A 20,625-nucleotide genomic window follows, 5' to 3' on the forward strand; every position below is an offset into this window, starting at 1 on the left:
AACAATACAATTATCGATGCAAGACGCGGCTGGTTTAAATGTCAATACATATTTATATATCCTAATTCGAATGTAGGTAAACATAAGTTTAAACGTTCTAATAAATGTTCTAAATAAGCGACACTTGAGGAGATATGTACACGAAGTTGATATCGGATGCATACTTGCCAAATATCTGCCGAGCATTACGCTAAGCGCTATACTTGTACCCTGTTTGGCATGATAATCCCCTACTGTGCATCTCCTGCTAAATGCTATGGTGTCACAGTAGCGGCCAATTTCCCGTTTATTGGCTCAAGGCCATTTAGGGTCCTTTTTTTTTTGGGGGGGGGGGGGTCACTTATAGAAGGCACTGCTTTTCATTGGCAAAGGAAAATAACCACTGTGTCTGCCCGGCGACCACTCACAATCGAAAGGAAGCGAATCATTTTTGTTGTGTTTCGTTATCAGGAGTCTGGCTAACATTTCTTTATAAACATATTATACATCGGGATTTTTTCTCTTCACGAACATTAAAACGGTATGCAGTATGAAGACTCTTAACCAAGTCCTTCTAAAGTCATTAAGATCAGATAAAAGTGACGACCATGGTGACGATGACGGCGACACCTTACAAAGCTATCCCTTTGTTCTTGCCATGCTTTGCAGTCAACACAAAAAGACTAGCTAAAACACCTTCATACTCAGCAAAAAAGTGCTGCTGTTTGTATTTCACTTTAATGTATTCAAATAAGAAGTAAACCATGCAACACATCATCAACATGCCAATCTTAAATAGTTTTGTCATGATAATACTTAACAAAATATTCAATACATTGCTTTGCACATGAACAGAAATTTACAATATATCCTTAGTATTTGATTTTATACAGAATATCTCAACATTCATAACAACTGTCTATAATACTTCAATCAATAATATCATTGAATTTAAACTAGAACAAATTAAATAGCTTCACATCTGCAGTTAAACATATTTACTCAAAAAGATCATACATTCATCATTATTATTATCACATCAGTCATTCAAGTAAAGTTAAAGCAATACATTTATGAATACAGATGACTATTTGGTTACCATAGAGTCTCATAAACACCAGTCCTAACTATAGGAGTTCATCTTCTCAAGGAGCTAAATATCACAAAGACAGTGAGTGTGTGTTTTTCACAGTTAAAATATAAATAACTACATTTACTTATATCTCTCTCTCTCTCTATATATAAAGCATATTCTTAAATTGCAATACTTCAAGTTTGTCCAAAATGTACACATCATTTCAAGTTTTATGTGAAGACAGCTTTTTCAATCATTTCAAGCATTGTTGAAAGGTACAGCAGGGTGGGCTGTAAGAACATGGGTCTCTGCCTCCTGAAACGAGGCAAAGGCCGCGTTACACTCGCTACATGCGTACACTTCAACTTCAAGGCCAGAACTCCCTACCTCTGTATCTAAACTGTCACCCATGGCAACCGAGCCCGTATCCATAGCAACAGTTTCTGTTTCCATAGCAACATTGTTTGCATCCATAGTAACTGTATTTGGCTCCATAACTGTGTTAGTAGCCATAGAAACATTATTTGAGCCCATAGCAAGAACATTGTTTGTTAGCAATGACTGCCCTGCTGGTAATATGTCACTTGCATTAGCAATGGAGGGGCCCTGGGAATGGTCAGACTGTATTCTTAGTCCAAGAGCGCTTGAAAGAATATCAGACTCAGGGACAGAGACAATGTTTGTAGGAAGACCAGACTTAGAGTTGAGTATCACCATCACTTCTTGCTGCTGCTGCTGTTGAGGCTGTTGCAGATGCTGCTGCTGTTGTGGAGGTAGTGTCCTCCCAGCCATGGATGTGCTACCTGGTACACCCTGTATAACAATGGTAGTTGGGACTTGGCCACACTTCTTCATGTGGTACTTAAGAGAAGACTTTACAGAAAAAACCTTCTGGCAGTACGAGCACTTGTGCTTGCTCGTGTTTGTGTGTATAACCATATGGTTGTTGAGAAGGTTCATGAACTTGAAACCCTTCATGCAGTAGCCACATTTGTATGGCCGTTCTGTCGAGTGTACAAACTTCTTGTGTTTCTTTAACATGGAGCGGAAACCAAACATCTTCGTACACTGGTCACACTTGTAGGGGCGGTTTCCTGTGAAAATTAAACATGGTGTTACATGAAGTTTATATGATTGACCATCAATACAATGTAAAAATAACCATAACTTATTACATGTTTTATCATTATGCACATAAAAGTTGTACCGATGTTCTTTTTTCAGGGGCCAGAGACCTATAATATTTATCACAATTAACTGTTGTATTGCCATTTCTATTTTAGCAGTGAAGACGGTCATAAGCCAAAATTAATCATGCTCAAGTCTGTTCCTAAGGTAGCAGCCAGGTGGTGTCAATTTTGAGGCCATGAAAGTGACCCAAGCCAGGATTGGAAACACAACCTCTAGCCGTGAGGCAGACATCTAGATCTATAGACCACTCTCAAGGAACGAGGAAAGCAACACTCTTATTTACCAGTGTGTTTATTAAGATGATCTTCGTAGTTTGACTTGATCCGGAATCCTTTCCCACAATAACCACAGAAGTAGCGGTATGTTCGCTCTGAGGCCGGCTTGTGACATTCCACATGGTCTTCTAGGGATGCCTTAGTGGACAGCACCTGTAATTATTACAAACTCTAAGTCTTGTTATCAGTATAACGGTAGCTGTATGTTCACTCCAAGTATGGTTGTGTCTTAATCTCATCATTAATTGGTAATGTTATTTAGATGAGTGTGTGGTCTGTGCATAGTGTTTGTATTTGTGTATGTGGTGTTCATACAGTTATGTCTAAAGTTCATTGTTGTCTTGGGCCTGGCAGGGTTGTCTTGAATTTTCGACTTCAGGGCTCGTCTGTGTCGTTTTCATTGTATTATTCAGGACTCGAGATGATGTCCAAAGGAGACCTTGTTTGAAAGCAGTTAAAGTGGGTACAAAATTCATGATTTGAATGATCACAGTAGTAGCAGTATGTTCCCTCCAAGGCCAGTTTAAAACATTCCAAGTAGATTCATGGAAAGCATCTAAAATGGGTAGAAGATTCAAGTTTTAATCACCAAATAGGTAGCATTATGTTCCCTCCCAGGTCAGTTAGAGCCTTGTGGCTCTTGAGGCCAAGTTCTAGAGAAGCGATCATGTAAAGAATCTATGAGTAAAGATATATTATGAGGTCTTATAAGCATAATAGTTTACCCATGTCCGAATGCCTTGCACTCCTGAGGCCTTTTGTATCAATGTGGTGAAATACATACAGGTCATTTTATTGCTTGCTATCTTACCTATCAAAACAATTCGATAGATAATGACAATGACCTGATCATGCTTTTGAAAAAATGTCTTTTTTACCTGGCTTAATTCATTTGCCTACTAATCAAACTTTGTAGGAAATTTGAAACGATATTTGTCACGCTTTTTTTTTTATAAATCTAAACAGTATCCCATCTCGTTATTTTCAGTGAAAAAAGTGGCCTTTCATGACAATTAATAAGGCCACAGTTATGAGCCTATATTTTTACATGCTAGTATTTTCTCTGGAAACATGTATACCAAGTTCCATTTGAATATCTCTCGACAGTTTTGATTTCTAGCCAAGGTAAGAGTCTTTGCATGCTGACAACAATATCACCAAAGCTGACCTAACACATTGTCATACACCAGAGCAGTGATGCTTTGGGTACAACAGATTAGATTTATCATTATCAAATTATCAAATCACTGATGAATGATACTGACTTTTAACAAAGATGAGTCAAAAGTGAAGCTGTCAAACAAGAGTGAAAATATCTCAGTACCTTGGCACAGATATGGCAGGTGAATGCGTGTGTAGAGCTGTGTTGTTTCATGTGTCTCTGCAGGGCGGGGCGGTTAGGGAACGTCTGGTCACAGTGGTCACAGAACAGCTCACCATCATGAACCTGATCAGTGTGGGCCTACAGAGAAATACATACTCAATCAGCTTTCTGTGTCTTGTTCTGCTCATTTTGCATTTTTAGCAGAGCTATTACAAATTCAAACCATCTTAGCTAAACAAAAGACCAAGACACAAACAATCTGAAGGCAGAGTCCAGACTCCGACTCGGAAAAGTAAATTAAATTACAATGAATCATTTTTATTCCTCTTTTGTACAATGTCATCATCAATACAGTAATGAAATTCAGCAGCTATCACCATCAATACTCAACTAGATGGAAAACTACAATGAAATGAAGATTTGCAGTTTTGTCACTTGTGTCTGACCTCACACTTGAGACAGTTTATAATCATGATCTCTGGGGTCATATTTGTTTGAAATGAAAACCAACATTTCAAAACCTATTTCTGGATTAAATACTTGATAATGAAGCCTGTACATTGTAACATATACAGCTACTTTTTACCTAGTATTAAAATTTGCAGATTTTAATCTCGAGTCCCAAACACAACCATGAGGCATTCATGAATATGGATGGGCCTGGTAATAACTGTTTGGAATAAGTTTTTAGAAACCAATGTTCAAAATCAACAATGATATTTTAATTAAAACTTATTCATATTAACAATGCTTGTGAAACTGCAACACTCTATATTATATAACAAGAGCTGTCACAAAGACAGCACGCTCGACTATTCGGCCGCTTTTCGGTGTATGGATTGAAATGATTTGGCCGAACATGCATGGATCATTGTAAGATTAGATTTCAATGCAATACATTATGTGCTAAGATATTTACATAAATTGAATTGGAAAATATTTGAGGTGGTACGCAAACATTAACGTAAATTCTAAGTCGAAAAAGGGGCATTATTCTGTCAAAATGCTTGATACAGTGACCTCCTCCTGTGTACAGGTTGGGAGCATGATGGTGAAAAAGTGTGCAAAGTTTCAAAGCCATATGTCAATGGACTTTGAAAATATTTGAGGTGGTACGCAAACTTTAACGTAAATTCTAAGAAGAAAAAGGGGCAATATTCTGTCAAAATGCTTGATACAGTGACCTCCTCCTGTGTACAGGTTTGGGGGCATGATGGTGAACAAGCGTGTGAAGTTTTAAAGCCAGATGTCAATGGACTTTGAAAATATTTTAGGTGTTACGCAAGCATAAGTGGTTATGCCGACGCCGATGCTCGTGTGACTAGGATATCTCTCCTTATTCTTCCGATAGTCGAGCTAAAAATGTGGTCTTATATTCAAGCAGGTTAAAGATGAAAGTTTTACACAAACTGCATTGGTAAATGTTCTGAACTTGCTTAAATACTGAATTTTACCATAAGTGTAAAACATCAGACGTGTATTTTCGAAAGTCTTAATTCAAATCAATGACTACACCAAAATGTAATATCAAAGCACTCGTTGATCATCTTACTATATTTAATCTTATATCATACTACTACCTTACATACATTAAATTATATGTTCAAATCTCATCCCTACCTTCAGAGCTTGATAACTGTCAAAGACTAGACTGCATGGCTTGCATTTAATATCTGCATCATGATCCAGCTTCTTGTGATCCAAGAGTTCCTCCTGTGAGATTGTCTCATATTGGCAAATCTCACAAGTGTAGATTTTATTGCTAGCCCCAGATTTCTGCTCCAAATGTACCCTATTTATGTGGCCCGTTAGTGCTGGTTGGGATTGAAAAAGTTTACCACAATCATCAAACGTACACTTGAACCTTTCACTATGCAATTTCGGACCATGTTTTCTCTCAATATGCATCATTAAGGTTTGGTTGGTATCAAAGTCCACTTCACATACATCACATCTGGGAGGCTCATACACGTGGTGGAAAGTCTTCAAGTGACTTGTCAGGTCTGAGAAGACCTCTGCGACATATTCATCACACAATGAACACATGAGTGTGTCACCAGTGACCCTTTCAGCTGCTTTTCCAATCCTTCTATTCAGAGCTTCTTCAAATTCTTCATTATCTTTTTTCCTTCCGACCTTCACAGGCCGTATTCCAACTTTAGAAATCAGTGGCACAGATGATGTCACATTTGAAGTTTTCAAACTTTTCACTGTAGAATCTGTTATTTTTTCCCTAGCTCTTGCTATGTCCACAGTATCTTTACCCTTTTCTGCATCAAAAACCACTTCTTTCTGTTTTGGAGTTCCATCAACTTCGTTATCCTCATCACCATTCTCCTCTGCAGTTCTATCCAACTCTTCAACACTGTCCAGTTCAGCACTTTCCTCATTTTCCGATGTCTGATCCATCTCCTCTTGTTCACTGTCATCTAAACTCTCTATCCCTTCTCTTCCCTCTTCATCCTCCTGATCTTCGTTTTCTTCTTCTTGATCATAAGACTCATCCTCTTCAATTTCTTGTTTCCTAACCCTCCTTCCACCAGCTTTCCTACCTCTAGCTCTCACAGGAGTTTCATCTATAACCTCTTCATTCTCCTCCTCATCATCATCATCATCTTGAACCTCATCATCAGACATGACTTCTTCCTTCACTTCAACTTTCCCCATGCTCATATCCAAGTAATTCCTCTTGATTCCCCTGGTACTATACCTTCCTGGTGTAGCAGTGGGTGCTATTGGAGTACTAGTGACAGGTTTATCTGTATTTTTCTTCTGAGTTGGAGCTGCAAGCTTTTTGGGTGGTCGCCCTCTCTTCCCTTTCTCAGTCTTCTTCGAAGCTTCAATTATTTCTTCTATTTCTGAATATGGAAATTTGTCTCCTTTCTTTTTTGGTCTGCCTCTTTCTTTCTTAATCTCAACAACTTCTATCTTGCCTTTAGTTTTTCCTTTGGGTTTCTCTGTTTTACTTTGGGTTTTTATTTTACCTCCATTGTCCAACTCTTCACCAACCATTTTGGACTTCTTTCCTGAAGATCTTGTAGTTGTCTTCATCGGGGATGTTTCCTCTTCAAAGTCTGATTCTGATCCTCTAATTGTCTGAAATGTTTATAAAGTTTGCTTAAAGTGACTTGGTGTTATTTTAATAATAGGTTAATTACGTAGAATCTACTATTTAATGCCTTTTCTGACTAGTAATTTATCGGGGAAAACTTAATGAGTTGAGATTTCATTCTAAATAATTAAACAGGCTATTGACCAAAATGAAATATTTAAAACATATCATTTTTTAAGACTAGGGACGTGCAAGTACTCAAGGAAGAATTGGATTTTTGGAATCTATCTTTATTCAAATACTTGAAGGTTTATATTGAAAAATTAATAAATTATTTTTAATATTGTTTAATCTAAAAGTAGTGTGTAAGGGTTTACCTTAACAATGAGTTCCTTAGCAGCCAGCATGTCATCAATCTTGCCACACAGCATGTATCGCCCGTCCTCCTCCGTAAGTTTAGTGTTGGTCAGATTTGAGACTTTACCCAGGACAGAGTTGACAGCTGCCGTTGACCGCAGGGCTCGCACTAGCTTCTCCGAAAATATCATCGTGCCCAGGTCAAATATCTAAAAAAGAGAGGATTTTTTTTTATCTGGCTTGAGACAATACTGTATAATACTGTATATACTGTAAGTACAGAGTTGACTGCAAAAGGTCGTGATAGCTTCTCAGTGAATATCATTGTCGCCAGATCAAATACTTGAAATAGACAAAAAAGTTAATACACACATACTTTTCCTGGTCTATATTTTAATATGTTAACAAAGTACAATTCTTTGTCTAATACTAATATAACTTTTATGTCGCTGAGGTTGTGAACCATGCAAGTAATTGTATTCACAAAACACATTTAGGTCAATTAAGAAGTTAAGGTCACATGGCCAATTTAAAGAAAATCACAACATCATTACGGTATATCAACCAATCCACTACCATGCCATTCTGTATATTTAATTATAAACATACCTAAGTACATGTTTCTCATGTCACCTTCGCTGACAATGGTCCCAAGTGTACCATCAGTGACGTTGACATCAGGGTAAGTTTACCCCATACAAGCCTTTGAGTCTATTCACTAATGCCTTTTATACCCCACTCCCTCTTTACAATACCCATCACCTCATCTTCATTGACATAGAGCCACAGTATATTATCAGTGAGGTCCATCAGCATTAATGTCCCAAGCAGCACCTATTGGCTCTCTCTATCAACTTATGCACGGTAAACCCCATCCCCTCTGTATGACCCATCCAAAAAGTATCTCACCTCATCTTCGTTGACATTGAGCCCCAGTATATCATCAGTGAGGTCGACATCAGCATAAGTCTCCCCAGTCGCAGCCTCCGAGTCACCCTCCAACATCTCGTTTAACTCAGACTTCACGACCTGAAATGTTCAATCATAAATTTGTTGACCATCACCCATGGTTGGAAAGCATTTTTACATAAAGGCTATTGTTGTTTGATATAATTTTGCAATTGTTTATTTTTAACTTTTACTAAATATAATATGAAAATAGAGCTATCACTGAAGGTGATTAATATCCCCTAACGCCGCCTCTCATTATGATTTATCATTGTATGAAGCTTTATGAAATTCCATTTAGTAGTTTTCAAGTTACTGTCCGAACAAAAGTTTGACAAAAGAAAACACAGAAAAAGGCAATAACTCAGTAATTTGCTAAAGCAGTGTAATAATTCATGTACACTGAACTCCTTCTTATTGTGCTGTAACATTGTATAAAGTTTTATTACATTCCATCAGGTAGTTTTTAAGTTATGTCCGGACAAGAAAAAAGTAACAAAGGGCAATAACTCTGTAATTAGCTAAAACAAAGTTATGGTTCTTGTCCACTGCACTTCCTCTCATTGTGGATCAGGATCTATACAGAAGGAAAGGGTCTTGCATGTTCAAGCAATCAACATATTTTGTCATAATCAAGTAACAAAAGCGTCACAGAGTGTACACAAATGCGCGTTTCTTGTGTTTCAGGTGTAAAAAAGGGCATTACTTAACAATCGCGGAATCGTTATGTCGAACTCTGTTATCTCCATGTTCCAGTTATGTCAAACGAATTTCTTGGGTCAAGTTTGACATTTTTTGTACTTCAGTTATGTCCCCAACAACTTCCAACATAGCGCACTTTGACCGTACCTTGCTTTTCATATGCATATTGTCTCTTGCAACATGTGTAACAAGCTTCATTTGAATAACTGTTTTCAAACTATGCACCAGGGGCCGTATACAATAACTTTCGATAATACCTCGGCTTTCTTTCTTCAAAAAACAAACAAGATAAATATTAAATGAGTTAAGAGAAAGTTATCTTCGAATCACAAACCTTCATCAATTTATTCAGATCCCTCTCTGTCTTGGTCTGTCCGTGTCGAAACTTCCCACCATATGTTGACTTCCATCTCGCCTTTGCCTTTCCAACCCGTTTCCGTGCCAACTCCTCCTGTGCAACAGCTTGGGAGGTTACGACATGCTCCATGTATTCCACATTCTCGTTGATTTGTGTCATCTCTTCAGCAAGAGCTATATCATCGTCTGCAGCATTTTCAAGGAGAAGCCTGGATTAAAAAGAAAACACCTGACTTCTTATGTTACCAAATGATTTTAAGAAAATACACTATACTTAAGCAAGAGTAGTGGGCTTTAAGTGGGCTTTATTACAAGTTAACATGTAAATATGGTTTGTGTCCAAGTCATCACCATAAACATTGATTTTGTACAACAATGCACACACAATGCTATAAATACGCTATTTTTTTAAAAACCTGGAAAAGCTTACAACACCATTTAAACAAAAATATACTATATAACACATACTCATTTACAAGGTTTTCGCCAAACTTGAAGAGATGGCAGCCACGGAGGTGATCCTCAAATGATCCCTTGGTAAGGATCATCTTACAGCATATGGGGCAGTGAAAGTGAAACCGAGTTTTACAGAAACTCCGGTCCAGCCCCTCGCATGCCTGGAAACACTTCAGGATGCTGAAACCTGAAAATAAGTTTAAGTTTATGTTGAGATTATGTTCAACAGCCTAAGCTGATATCAATCATTCTCAGGTGGAAATCCAAACTGGTGCCCATAAAGAGAGTCACTGACATTCCACCAAATATTTTAACATTTTACCCAGGAAGAGTCAAAAGAAGTCAATTAAATGATTTAATGCATGATATTGACCTTTCAAATGTCACAGGCTCAGAAAAATATAAAAATTAGTCTGTTGCTCTAGTATTTACAAGCCTGGATAACTCATATACAGTCACCTGTGGGGTACCATGACATTAATGTCCGTCAACAATAGTGAAACAAGTTATATCCCTTCACCAAATTGTCCCAAATTTGAAACACTTTTCAGTCTTTATCCGTAGCAAACCACCTACCAAAGTCCCTTATTAGACCTGATTGACATGACAGAAAGAGGAGAGTGCTCTTACTTTTTGAAAAAGTTTTATATTTGATCAGATCAAAATTACAGCTAAACAACCTTTTACCATAATAGCCTACCTTTATATGGGACTCTTTGTTTCCAGTGCATGACATAGTGAGCCACAAGATGTTGTCTGTATGTGGGGACAAACTGTGTACTGGGACAGAGGCGACAATGGTACATGTTGTTACAACAGCCCGCTATTTCACACTTGGTTAGGGGAATGTCACTGAAGCTCTTGAAGTGAGAGAAATGCAGCTGAAATTGGAAATATTTGGCATTGTATTTTGTACTGTTATCTTGCCTTGAATAAAAACAACAACAGAACAATAACATAGCACAAATGTCTCCCAACAAGTGTCAAGTTTATATCAGTTGATAGAGGCTGAAACAGAGACAGGGTTCCAACAGTTCTGATGAGATACAATTCAAGCCTTTTTCGCCAACTATTTCAAGGAATTGCCTTAAAATTCAAGTTCTGTTTTAAAACAATGATCATACCATTTCTTGACCCAATTATGAAAAATCATCTACAGTCTAAAACAAATACACAAATGTCTGTCGAAATAAAGCATAGATATACAAACTAATAAGATTAGGTATGTATATTTGGTCATTTTTTTACATATATTAGTATTCAGCAAGGGGTCACAAGGCATTAAACTGATACTATAATATGGTTACGGAGCTATAAGAGAACTACATGTACAGCTTATTTGTAGATTCGACTCAACATAGGTTGATGCAAAAAAATATTTATTTTTTTCGATTTTAATGTTTTATCGTGTTTATGACTCATATGACTTTAATGAACAAACAAAAAAAAGCATATGATATACGTACAGATAAAAAAATATTAACGAAATTTTGATGCTTTTTTTATCTAGGGAATTTGTGGCCATGTAGCTTTTAAGTTAATTTCATTTTTACAAAGGCTTTTACTTTTTATCTGTACCTCAATTTTTTGTGTATCGTTAAAGTCAAATGAGTTAAATATGACAATGCATTAAAAATTAAGAATGTTTTTGCATCAACTTTTATTTTGTGCCTTTAAGATAACAACAGCATCCTCTTACATTGAGCTGAGCCTCATTGATTGAAGTAGTGGCCACATCTTCTTCATCCGAAGCTGGATCGGCGTCTGACTTCCGCTGGAGACATCTCCATAGATGGTTTACTGTAAGGCTTCTCTCCTTACACAGCACCTAGACATGAGATGAAAATCATGATGATTAGAGTGTTTTAGTTGTATACCCAGTAGAAGCTCGAAAATTACCAAAGAGGTTGTGGGTTTGATCCCCACCAAGGGTACTTTTTCATGGCCCCTCAAAGAGGACACAAGTACTTGTTTCCATCCATGAAATGGATTTGAGAGTTATTCCTATTAGCATGGAGCAGTCTTTACAACTGAGCAGAAATAAATAAGTATAGACTAAAAGTTAAATAGATCTAATGTAAATGCATTGATTTGGGGGACATTTATGAAACAAGCAGGGTCAATGTGTGTTGTTTTTTAAATGATTGCCAAAGACTGTTACCAGCTAGGCCAATAAAACATGTACACAATTTGCTGCATTGGTTAGCAGGTAAATTGTCATCACATTCAACCCATATTTTACACACATCACTGCCTAAGTCTATTTTTGAATTTCCTTAGTTCTACAATTGGAAAATATGTTATTATGGTAACTGTGTAAGTGCTTAATTTCAAGCTAAACCAATTATGTCAATAATAAGCTGATATATATGGACTGGTCTCAAACCATAAAAACATTCACATACATCGTACATGTTCTGATAATTTAGTTGCACCCATACCTGACATTGTGGACAGTGGTAATGTTTGTCCCTGGTGTTTGTAGTGCTACACTGGGCCTTCTTACAGATAGGGATCTCAAACCCTGAAATATCAAGTGTCAGCAATAAATTCATAGTGCTGGATGATGACTAACCCTTCACACATTTGAACTAACAAAACATTTTGCAATAGCTTTGTAAGAAATATATTCTTTGCACATGTCAAAGGCTCGGATTGTTTTCCTACCAGTGTGGGGACGCACCAAGGACACAGGGATTCCAACGCAAATTTGTAAAAGAGAAACCAGTATGACATACAGCCATTATATCTTTGCCAAAATGAATACAAAAAGTTATGCATCCTAGTTGATATCAAGTTATATTTTTGGTCAAGAAGCTACCAAGATCAAGGCAGGCAAATGTTGAACAAAAGTAAGTAACACTTGATTACTACTTACCATAAGCATTAATGACATCAGGATACTTGGAGTCCGGCAGTACCAGCAGTCTGTCCGGGATACCCTGGCAATGAAAATACAAACATACAGCATGTTATATATGTTGTTGGCAGTACCAGCAGTCTGTCTGGGATACCCTGGCAATGAAAATACAAACAAACAGCATGTTATATATGTTGTTGGCAGTACCAGCAGTCTGTCTGGGATACCCTGGCAACAAAAACACAAACAAACAGCATGATATATATGTTGTTGGCAGTACCAGCAGTCTGTCTGGGATACCCTGGCAATGAAAATACAAACATACAGCATGTTATATATGTTGTTGGCAGTACCAGCAGTCTGTCTGGGATACCCTGACAATGAAAATACAAACATACAGCATGTTATATCTGCTGGGATACCCTGGCAATGAAAATACAAACATACAGCATGTTATATATGTTGTTGGCAGTACCAGCAATCTGTCTGGGATACCCTGGCAATGAAAATACAAACATACAGCATGTTATATATGTTGTTGGCAGTACCAGCAATCTGTCTGGGATACCCTGACAATGAAAATACAAACATACAGCATGTTATATATGTTGTTGACAGTACCAGCAGTCTGTCTGGGATACCCTGACAATGAAAATACAAACAAACAGCATGATATATATGTTGTTGGCAGTACCAGCAGTCTGTCTGGGATACCCTGGCAATGAAAATACAAACATACAGCATGTTATATATGTTGTTGGCAGTACCAGCAATCTGTCTGGGATACCCTGGCAATGAAAATACAAACATACAGCATGATATGTATGTTGTTGGCAGTACCAGCAGTCTGCCTGGGATACCCTGACAATGAAAATACAAACATACAGCATGTTATATATGTTGTTGGCAGTACCAGCAATCTGTCTGGGATACCCTGGCAATGAAAATACAAACATACAGCATGTTATATATGTTGTTGGCAGTACCAGCAGTCTGTCTGGGATACCCTGGACAGAAAAATACAAACATGTATATCGATTCTTACAATGATATTAGTATAATATGTATTGTTTCAATGTATTTTCATAAAATTTAAACTAAACATATCAAATTTCGTTGGCAGAACTTGCACAATAAAGTTGTTCCTAAGAACAAGACAAGAATTAAAACCATAGATTAATCCAGTATTAGACTTATTTTTGTCACTTGATTTATAAATAATTTCAAGTATGACATGTTAATACAAATTGGGTGTTATGGGGTCATTCATGGAAAATTATAAAGTCTTCCTAAAATAGCTAGGAATGTCTTAAACCTTTTTCATTAAACCACTCCTGTTTAATAACTATAATTCAGCAATGTTTCCCATACCAGTTTCCTCATGTGTCGAAGCATATGTCTGGCATACGCATTCCTCTTGAGGATCTGCTGGTAACAGAACACGCAGTGGTAATGGCCGAAGTTCCTCTCCACATTACAATCTTGGAAACATTTCACAATCATCAGATCTGCAAGATAAATGACCAAGACCAGGTAAAGCAGCTTAGGACACTTTTGAAATAGATTACAAAGTCAATTACAATTTACATCAATTTCAAGGTATTTCTTACTGTTTTGATGCAAACGTCTGAGCAACTGTACAATAGTCTGTCGAAAGTAAAAAGCTCTCAACCCTGATATAAGAATTAATCCTGAATATAAGAAAACCAAAATGGTGTTTACACTGGCATTGGAAATTAGTTTTTTGGATGAACAAGACAGAATTCATATACTACTGATTGGCATTTAACCAGTGCAGGGCTTGCAGACTTATCCTAATTTTGACCATTGTTTACAGCCCAATTTATAATACCGAAATATCTTTTTACAGTCAATCATCAATCAGTTCATTATACATGCACAAAACTTTGGATATTGACTTCCAGCAAAAAGAAATAGGAATTTAAAAGTTCAAATCATGAACAACGTTTACCATCATACTGTACACCATGAGCAAAGTGGGTCAACTCAAGGTGATCCTGCACCCGTCCTGCCTTGGCAGGTATAAAGTGGCTCGGGTCACAGAACGGACAGTGGACCATCTTACAATTACAGTTAGGTGTGTCACACTTTGTCAGGTTGATGGTACAGCTGGGACCAAGGAATGTAGGGTGGTCTTTCTGAAAATGAAAACAATTAAAATCTATAATGGGCTGGGTAAAAAAAAAATGCAAACAAAGAATTATTAAAAACATGCATTCCAGTTGTAAGATAGAGGTGTATCAGTGATCTAAAACTGATGCTCTAAAATTGTGATACAAAGCCTTCTATAATGGTATGATAACTATTATGATTCTGTTTAATATTATTTCTTTGTTTATTAGCTTGTGTGTTTGCAATGTTTTTTATGTCATAATGATCTACGGTAATGTTACAAGTCTGGTAAAAATGATAAATCATTCAAGTAAAGGCTGTATTGAAATTTTGTCTGTGAGAAAATTGTGTCTAACCCTTTTGCGTTCCCTGTTCAGAAGATATTTCTTTTCTGAGTTCCTGCGAGCAGAGCTTTCCCAGCTCTCTATATACTTGTGATCCTGGAAATAAAGGACAAATATAACATTTTTTCCACCTTATTCCTACATGACACATAATTAAAAAATATCAAATTTCAGCACAATCATGCAAAACATGCACTAGTAAATATTTGTCAGACTTTCTCAAGGTACATCAGACAATGTATGATAAGTGACATGATCTGCTTCTCTGAGAAACTGTAGCAATTTCAGGCATTTTGAGTAAACACATATGCTTTGTGTGACTCTCTTTGACACCATGTGACTATAACCAAGCAGTAACTAGTGAGTTAATAGCTTGTTGATTGAAAAGTTTAAGGCATTTGAAACAGGGGCCTGTGGTGGTAAGAATAATAAAAATATATCTGGGATCTCGCTGGCAATAATCATTAACATGAAAACCACAAAAGTCTATGATCTTTTGACGACTTCACATCCACAACAGATACCATAACTTTCTTTCATCCCTAAGATATACATACCTCACTCCCCTCTTCCTCGTCATCATATTCATCCAGATCACTGTACGCCTCATGTACGCCATGCCTTGGAATGATATCATGAGGGCCCCTGAGGAAAACATAGAATCAATTCGTCAATCGATATAACACCTAAAATCAAAGCATGAGGACTACTGTAGCAGATACTGGTATAAAATTAGAGGATTAACACTTCCTTCATTTACCAGCTGGTATTCCTTGTCTTTAACTCAAATTAGCCACACTGCATATAAAATCAACTTACGCTGGATATCTCTGTTGGGGCAAGTGCTTATGTTCTAATGAGCCCTCTGTAAACTCGTTTCCACGCTGTATCACCATGGCAGGACATCGCAGATGCTTGTTGCGTACCGAACAGATCCAGTAACGCTTTGTGTCATCCTTACAGATCTGAAATCACAAAGAAACAAACTCCTTTGTATTTCTGTTAAAAGTTATCATACAATTCTAGTGTGTTGAAACTTTTTTAAATACTCATTTTCACACAGGTTCACTATAAAATCCATGAAATGTACCAGATTCTTAAATGTCGAACACCTTTGGTCTGGAACTACAACACTGGTCAAAATAAGCACTAGCCTTGTACTGGTAAAATTCTTTCTGGGCTTTCTCAAATTTCCAATTTTATCAAGCAGGGCTTAAAAATAAAATCTGATGGCCTAAGGATTGGGTTTTGTTCATCCCAAAGTTGGTAACTACACTAAGATTAATTTTGTTAACACTGTAAACTGCTGTCACCTTTTTCAGGGTGAAAGTGTATCCAAACTTGTCTTTAAGAAGATCCATGCCAGCCTTAGAGCCTTCCTTGACAATTCGGTAACTGTGGTTCCCAAGCACCGGCTTCTTCTGGCTGCTCACACGCCTGGAATATAGGCATTGATACAAGAAATATAGGGATTAATGACTGATTAATTAGAATAATCATAATCTTTAACTGCTTCGACACATACAAGCACATTTTGTTGTGTTAAAGAAGATGCCTTTATATTTATGGGATTAACAGGGTGTTTGAGCATTGTGCCAGTCAAAGAGTGGCCATTAACTAGTTTCCCATAAACAGATGATAATTAATTAGTTATCCCTGCTCCTCATGCAAATTTAGATCAGGCAATTACAAATTGGTTCTGTTTAGCTTTGATCAGGTTTTTGCAAAATTTAACTGCTTGGAAAACAAAAAAATAGCCATAAAAAACACCATCAAACAGTATCATTTTCTTTGCAACAAACACATGCACCAAGTAGATGCAAGATATTACAAAAGTACAAAGTAATGAAAATCATTAAGATCAAACTTTATAAAATAAGATTTCCATTCATATAATGCTGAAATTTATCAGAATCTGATGTATGTCTGGAATAAAATCATTATTATTGTAATTATTTAGCTTTAGAAAATGATTGCGTAAAACTTAATTTCACTTAAAATCAAGTTAATGTCCACCTCTTAGGTGTGATCTGTTCTGACACTGTCGGCTGATTTACGCCGTGTCTGTGAGGCTTGGGTGTATGTTGGCCGACCAGGTGCTCATGTTTTCTCTTCCCCCGCATGAACGACTTGCCCTTCTGTACGACGACTGCAGGACATCGCAGCTTGTTGTTTCTTACAGCACACCACCAATATGTCACATCTTTCTTGCTGTAGTGCGACTTCTGGCTTCCACTTCTCTGTAGAACAATAATAATCTTTAACTGCTTCGACACATAAAAACACATTTTGTTAAAGAAGAACTTTTTGCAGTAGTAATTGCTTGATAGTCGGATATAATCAAATAATCATTTATGGAAAGAGGGTGCTATAATCATCCATAAATGACTTTCATCAAACTTGATTATTTTACTTTAAATACCTGTGTGTTATATTGTTTTGTTGTGTTAAAGAAGAACAATTTGCACTAGTGATGGCTCGATCATTAATTTAATCAAATATAATCAAATCTAATCAGATAGTTGTTGATCGAAGCACAACCTTTGGGATAATCAGTTATGATCTTCCTTAATTGACTTTCATCAAACTTTATAATTTTGCTTAAAAAACATATAACACATGTGTACAGAATTATGTTGAGTTTTAAAGCAAATTTTCATATTGGTGCTATGAATGTACAAAAATAACTCATTTCTTTATTTTTTCTATATGAGCCAATTTTGAAATACATAAGAGAAAGAAGCTACGGAAATAAAAATGAAGCAATGAAATAGTAAGAAAATACACATTTGATAATTTCCGGGTATGATCGAGTATTGTTGTCTATTTTGATTCAATTATTGATTACGATTTTTCTCCGATTATCCAAAACTATGTTGGGCAAAGTAATCAACAATTTAAATTTTGAAGTTTGAAACAATTATCATAGATCTGTGGTCATTAAACCTTGTAACCGTTTGAAATTAACAGGGCTCAATAAGAGCTTTTACTTGAAGTTGAACAAATATTTTCTCTGAAAACCTAGATTATTTTTTTAAGACTGATATCCAATAAGCATTGCAAGCAAGAGGAAGATACCTTGAGATTGTACATAAACCCCAAGCTGTCTATCAGTCTGTCTCCTCCCCTGCGTGTTCCACCCTTCAATATCTCATAGGTCACACCATGGTCACTGAAATACATTTACAAATTCAACAAATTACACTTGTAAAGTTTTAATTTCAATATAAGGTAGATAATATATTGATATTCGATTCTAAATTATCTTAATCTAATTTACACTTACGAAATGCTTTTTCTATAGTACACACGAGTCCGACTATCGGACCCATTCCCAAAGCAAAATATAAGATATTTTTCCCAATCCTCAGAAAAAAATCCCAATCAAAAATAGTTTCTGTTGTTTTGTTTTTTGTTTTTTTGGAAGTCTTTTTATCTGTTCTGGTTCATTTTCAACATCCTAATAAATCATGTGATGTAAAGTTTATTTGATAATTGAACTCCGAAATCATTGATTTTCATCACATTCAGAGATCAGTATGAAATATTATCTGTCATGATTTATTTCAATAGATATTTACACCCCAAGAATTGATATTTTTGGGGTCTTTTAAAGCGAAAATAAACTAATATTAAATCATTTCCTAATTCGCAGGAGACTAGACAGCTTTTTCTTTTCACCGTAAAATTTCCCACTTTCGGCATTTTCACAACACAAAAATTCCCAAAATGTCTTTTTCCCAAAATGGGCAGAAAAAGCCTGAAATGGTCAAACTTCATCAGTTTTACTTAATTTCAACTCATTAATTTTGAAATGTTTTGCAATTTGAGGGAAGATCAATCTCCCTAGAATTACATTCTCAATAATGTTTAAGGCAATGAAGACAACATTATATGACTGAAGTGAAATTGGCCTTCCATTGATGAAAAACTATAATTTAGCATTAAAGTGAAGATGACTGAAAGCTGATATAATTGTAACTGATACGAATCGTTCCGAGTCCATTTCCAAGGTCACCGTTATTTAGAAAACTCTCTTTGAGAGGTCATGAGAAAGTCGTCACAGGGGGATTCAACACTCAAATATATTGGGTGAGAGGCTGACATCAATACCAATAGACCAGTCTCTACCTTATGGATGCTCACTTATTATTACCTATCCTCAAACACTTCACTCAGCTTCTGTGGTTTATATCCCTGTTTAAGTAGTTTCTGGGACAACAGATGACTTCTCAACACGTTTTCAGACAGCTCTGGTTCTGGTGATTCGAAGGCCTCTTGTGTTGACACCTTCAGTGAAGATATTAAAATTTAACATACCCAAATATAAATATGAAAATGTTGATTGTTCATGTTATTATTTATATAATATTAAAAGCCACAACTTGAAAAAAGAGCAAATAAACTTATTTTTTCACATGCTTAAGGGTGTGACCAACTTCCCCCTTATGTACCATATACTCGTTTCTACCCGCAACTTGCAAACAAATAAACAACAACATTATTTCATTTAACAATGGATTGATTTGTGCTTGCCGACTTATAAGCGCTTATTTTGATCACTGACCTGCACTTCTTCGGAGACATTGGCCATGTTAGCCATGGTCATGATGATTGGCTTCAGCTGCCCGTAGTTAACAGTGGTGGCCATCTCAGCATCTAGGGTATAGCTGTGCATGTTTGCGTCAACAGACCCGGACTGGATTGTTTCGGCACCAAGAGGAATCATGTTATCACCAACCATCTCGTCCGAGCTAGCCATGTTGACAATGGCAGCTCACAGCCGGACACCTGAAAGCAGAATTAGAACAGTTATGAACCAGTCAATTGTAAACACGGCCCTCCCAGGTCCTGGGAATAGATGGGACTCTCGGTCCAGCCAAGCCCTTGCAAAATCCCCGCCCTGCAGTAACGAATTGCTGGTAAAAACCCCACACCCCAAGGGACCCTAAGTAAGGCCCATTCCCTGCTATATATGGCGTGAAGACAAAACCACCACATTCACCCGGCACTGAAGGTAAAAACACAGCACATTTTCCCAGCTATCCCCAGACCTTGGGGGGGGGGGGGGGGGGGCATGGTTTACAATTGACTAGTGCGATACATTTCTGCTATTAAAATATAAATCAATTTATGATCCAGTAATTCTTATATACTGAACATAATCACACCGATTAGAATAATAGTACATACATATACAATTGAAAATCTAATCAAAGCAATAATAAATATACAAAAGAAACCATTTTCAAAGTTTGGGACGAGGTGTATTGTATGTTGGGGTACGAAGTGTCGAAAAACTGAAGTACAAATGGCGGCCAATAACATCAGCAAAAAAAACGTCAAAATTGATATTTCACAGAAAAAATGGGTCAAAATACCTGGGGAATAGATAACTGACATATAAATATACCCGGCAGCTAGTTGAATGAACTCGTTGTTGAGAAATAAGACGAATTTCTCTTCAATAGCAGAGGCGAAAAATTGTTGGTTCGACACACAAAATGGATGAAGCGGGTCCTCACGCGAACTGAGGCGCCCTCGCACGGGAACGAAACACAGGGGAACAACC

General features: G+C 36.8%; 1 protein-coding gene across 2 annotated transcripts; it reads right to left on the reverse strand.

The window, feature by feature from the left end:
• Positions 1-680: 680 nt before the first annotated feature.
• LOC128236834 (uncharacterized) lies at positions 681-20,594 on the reverse strand. Of its 2 annotated transcripts, none has more exons than XM_052951959.1 (23): positions 20,467-20,594; positions 19,621-19,844; positions 19,210-19,343; positions 18,132-18,225; positions 17,070-17,293; positions 16,367-16,490; positions 15,873-16,018; positions 15,611-15,698; positions 15,066-15,149; positions 14,549-14,735; positions 13,948-14,084; positions 12,595-12,658; positions 12,158-12,240; positions 11,416-11,544; positions 10,417-10,597; positions 9,729-9,903; positions 9,238-9,469; positions 8,163-8,282; positions 7,274-7,462; positions 5,465-6,940; positions 3,845-3,982; positions 2,529-2,673; positions 681-2,148 (listed from the first exon to the last, which is right to left on the reverse strand). In XM_052951959.1, the coding sequence occupies exons 2-23, from the start codon at positions 19,813-19,815 to the stop codon at positions 1,313-1,315; spliced, it is 5,181 nt and encodes a 1,726-aa protein (XP_052807919.1). In that variant the 5' UTR covers positions 19,816-19,844; positions 20,467-20,594; the 3' UTR covers positions 681-1,312. The 2 variants fall into 2 exon arrangements, with proteins under 2 accessions (XP_052807919.1, XP_052807927.1); XM_052951967.1 differs by having other exon boundaries at positions 20,435-20,568.
• Between the last annotated feature and the right edge of the window lie 31 nt (positions 20,595-20,625).

Source organism: Mya arenaria, chromosome 1 (assembly GCF_026914265.1).
Source record: "Mya arenaria isolate MELC-2E11 chromosome 1, ASM2691426v1".
Lineage (NCBI taxonomy): Eukaryota > Metazoa > Mollusca > Bivalvia > Myida > Myidae > Mya > Mya arenaria.

Bases quoted from the DNA above. Each gene is read 5' to 3' on its own strand.
- LOC128236834 (XM_052951959.1), bottom strand. From the start codon at position 19,815: ATGGCTAGCTCGGACGAGATGGTTGGTGATAACATGATTCCTCTTGGT. The intron at 17,294-18,131 runs GTATCTTCCTCT...ATTGTTCTACAG, and splicing joins GGTTTATGTACAATCTCAAG to AGAAGTGGAAGCCAGAAGTC. The intron at 11,545-12,157 runs GTATGGGTGCAA...TCTCATGTCTAG, and splicing joins ACCACTGTCCACAATGTCAG to GTGCTGTGTAAGGAGAGAAG.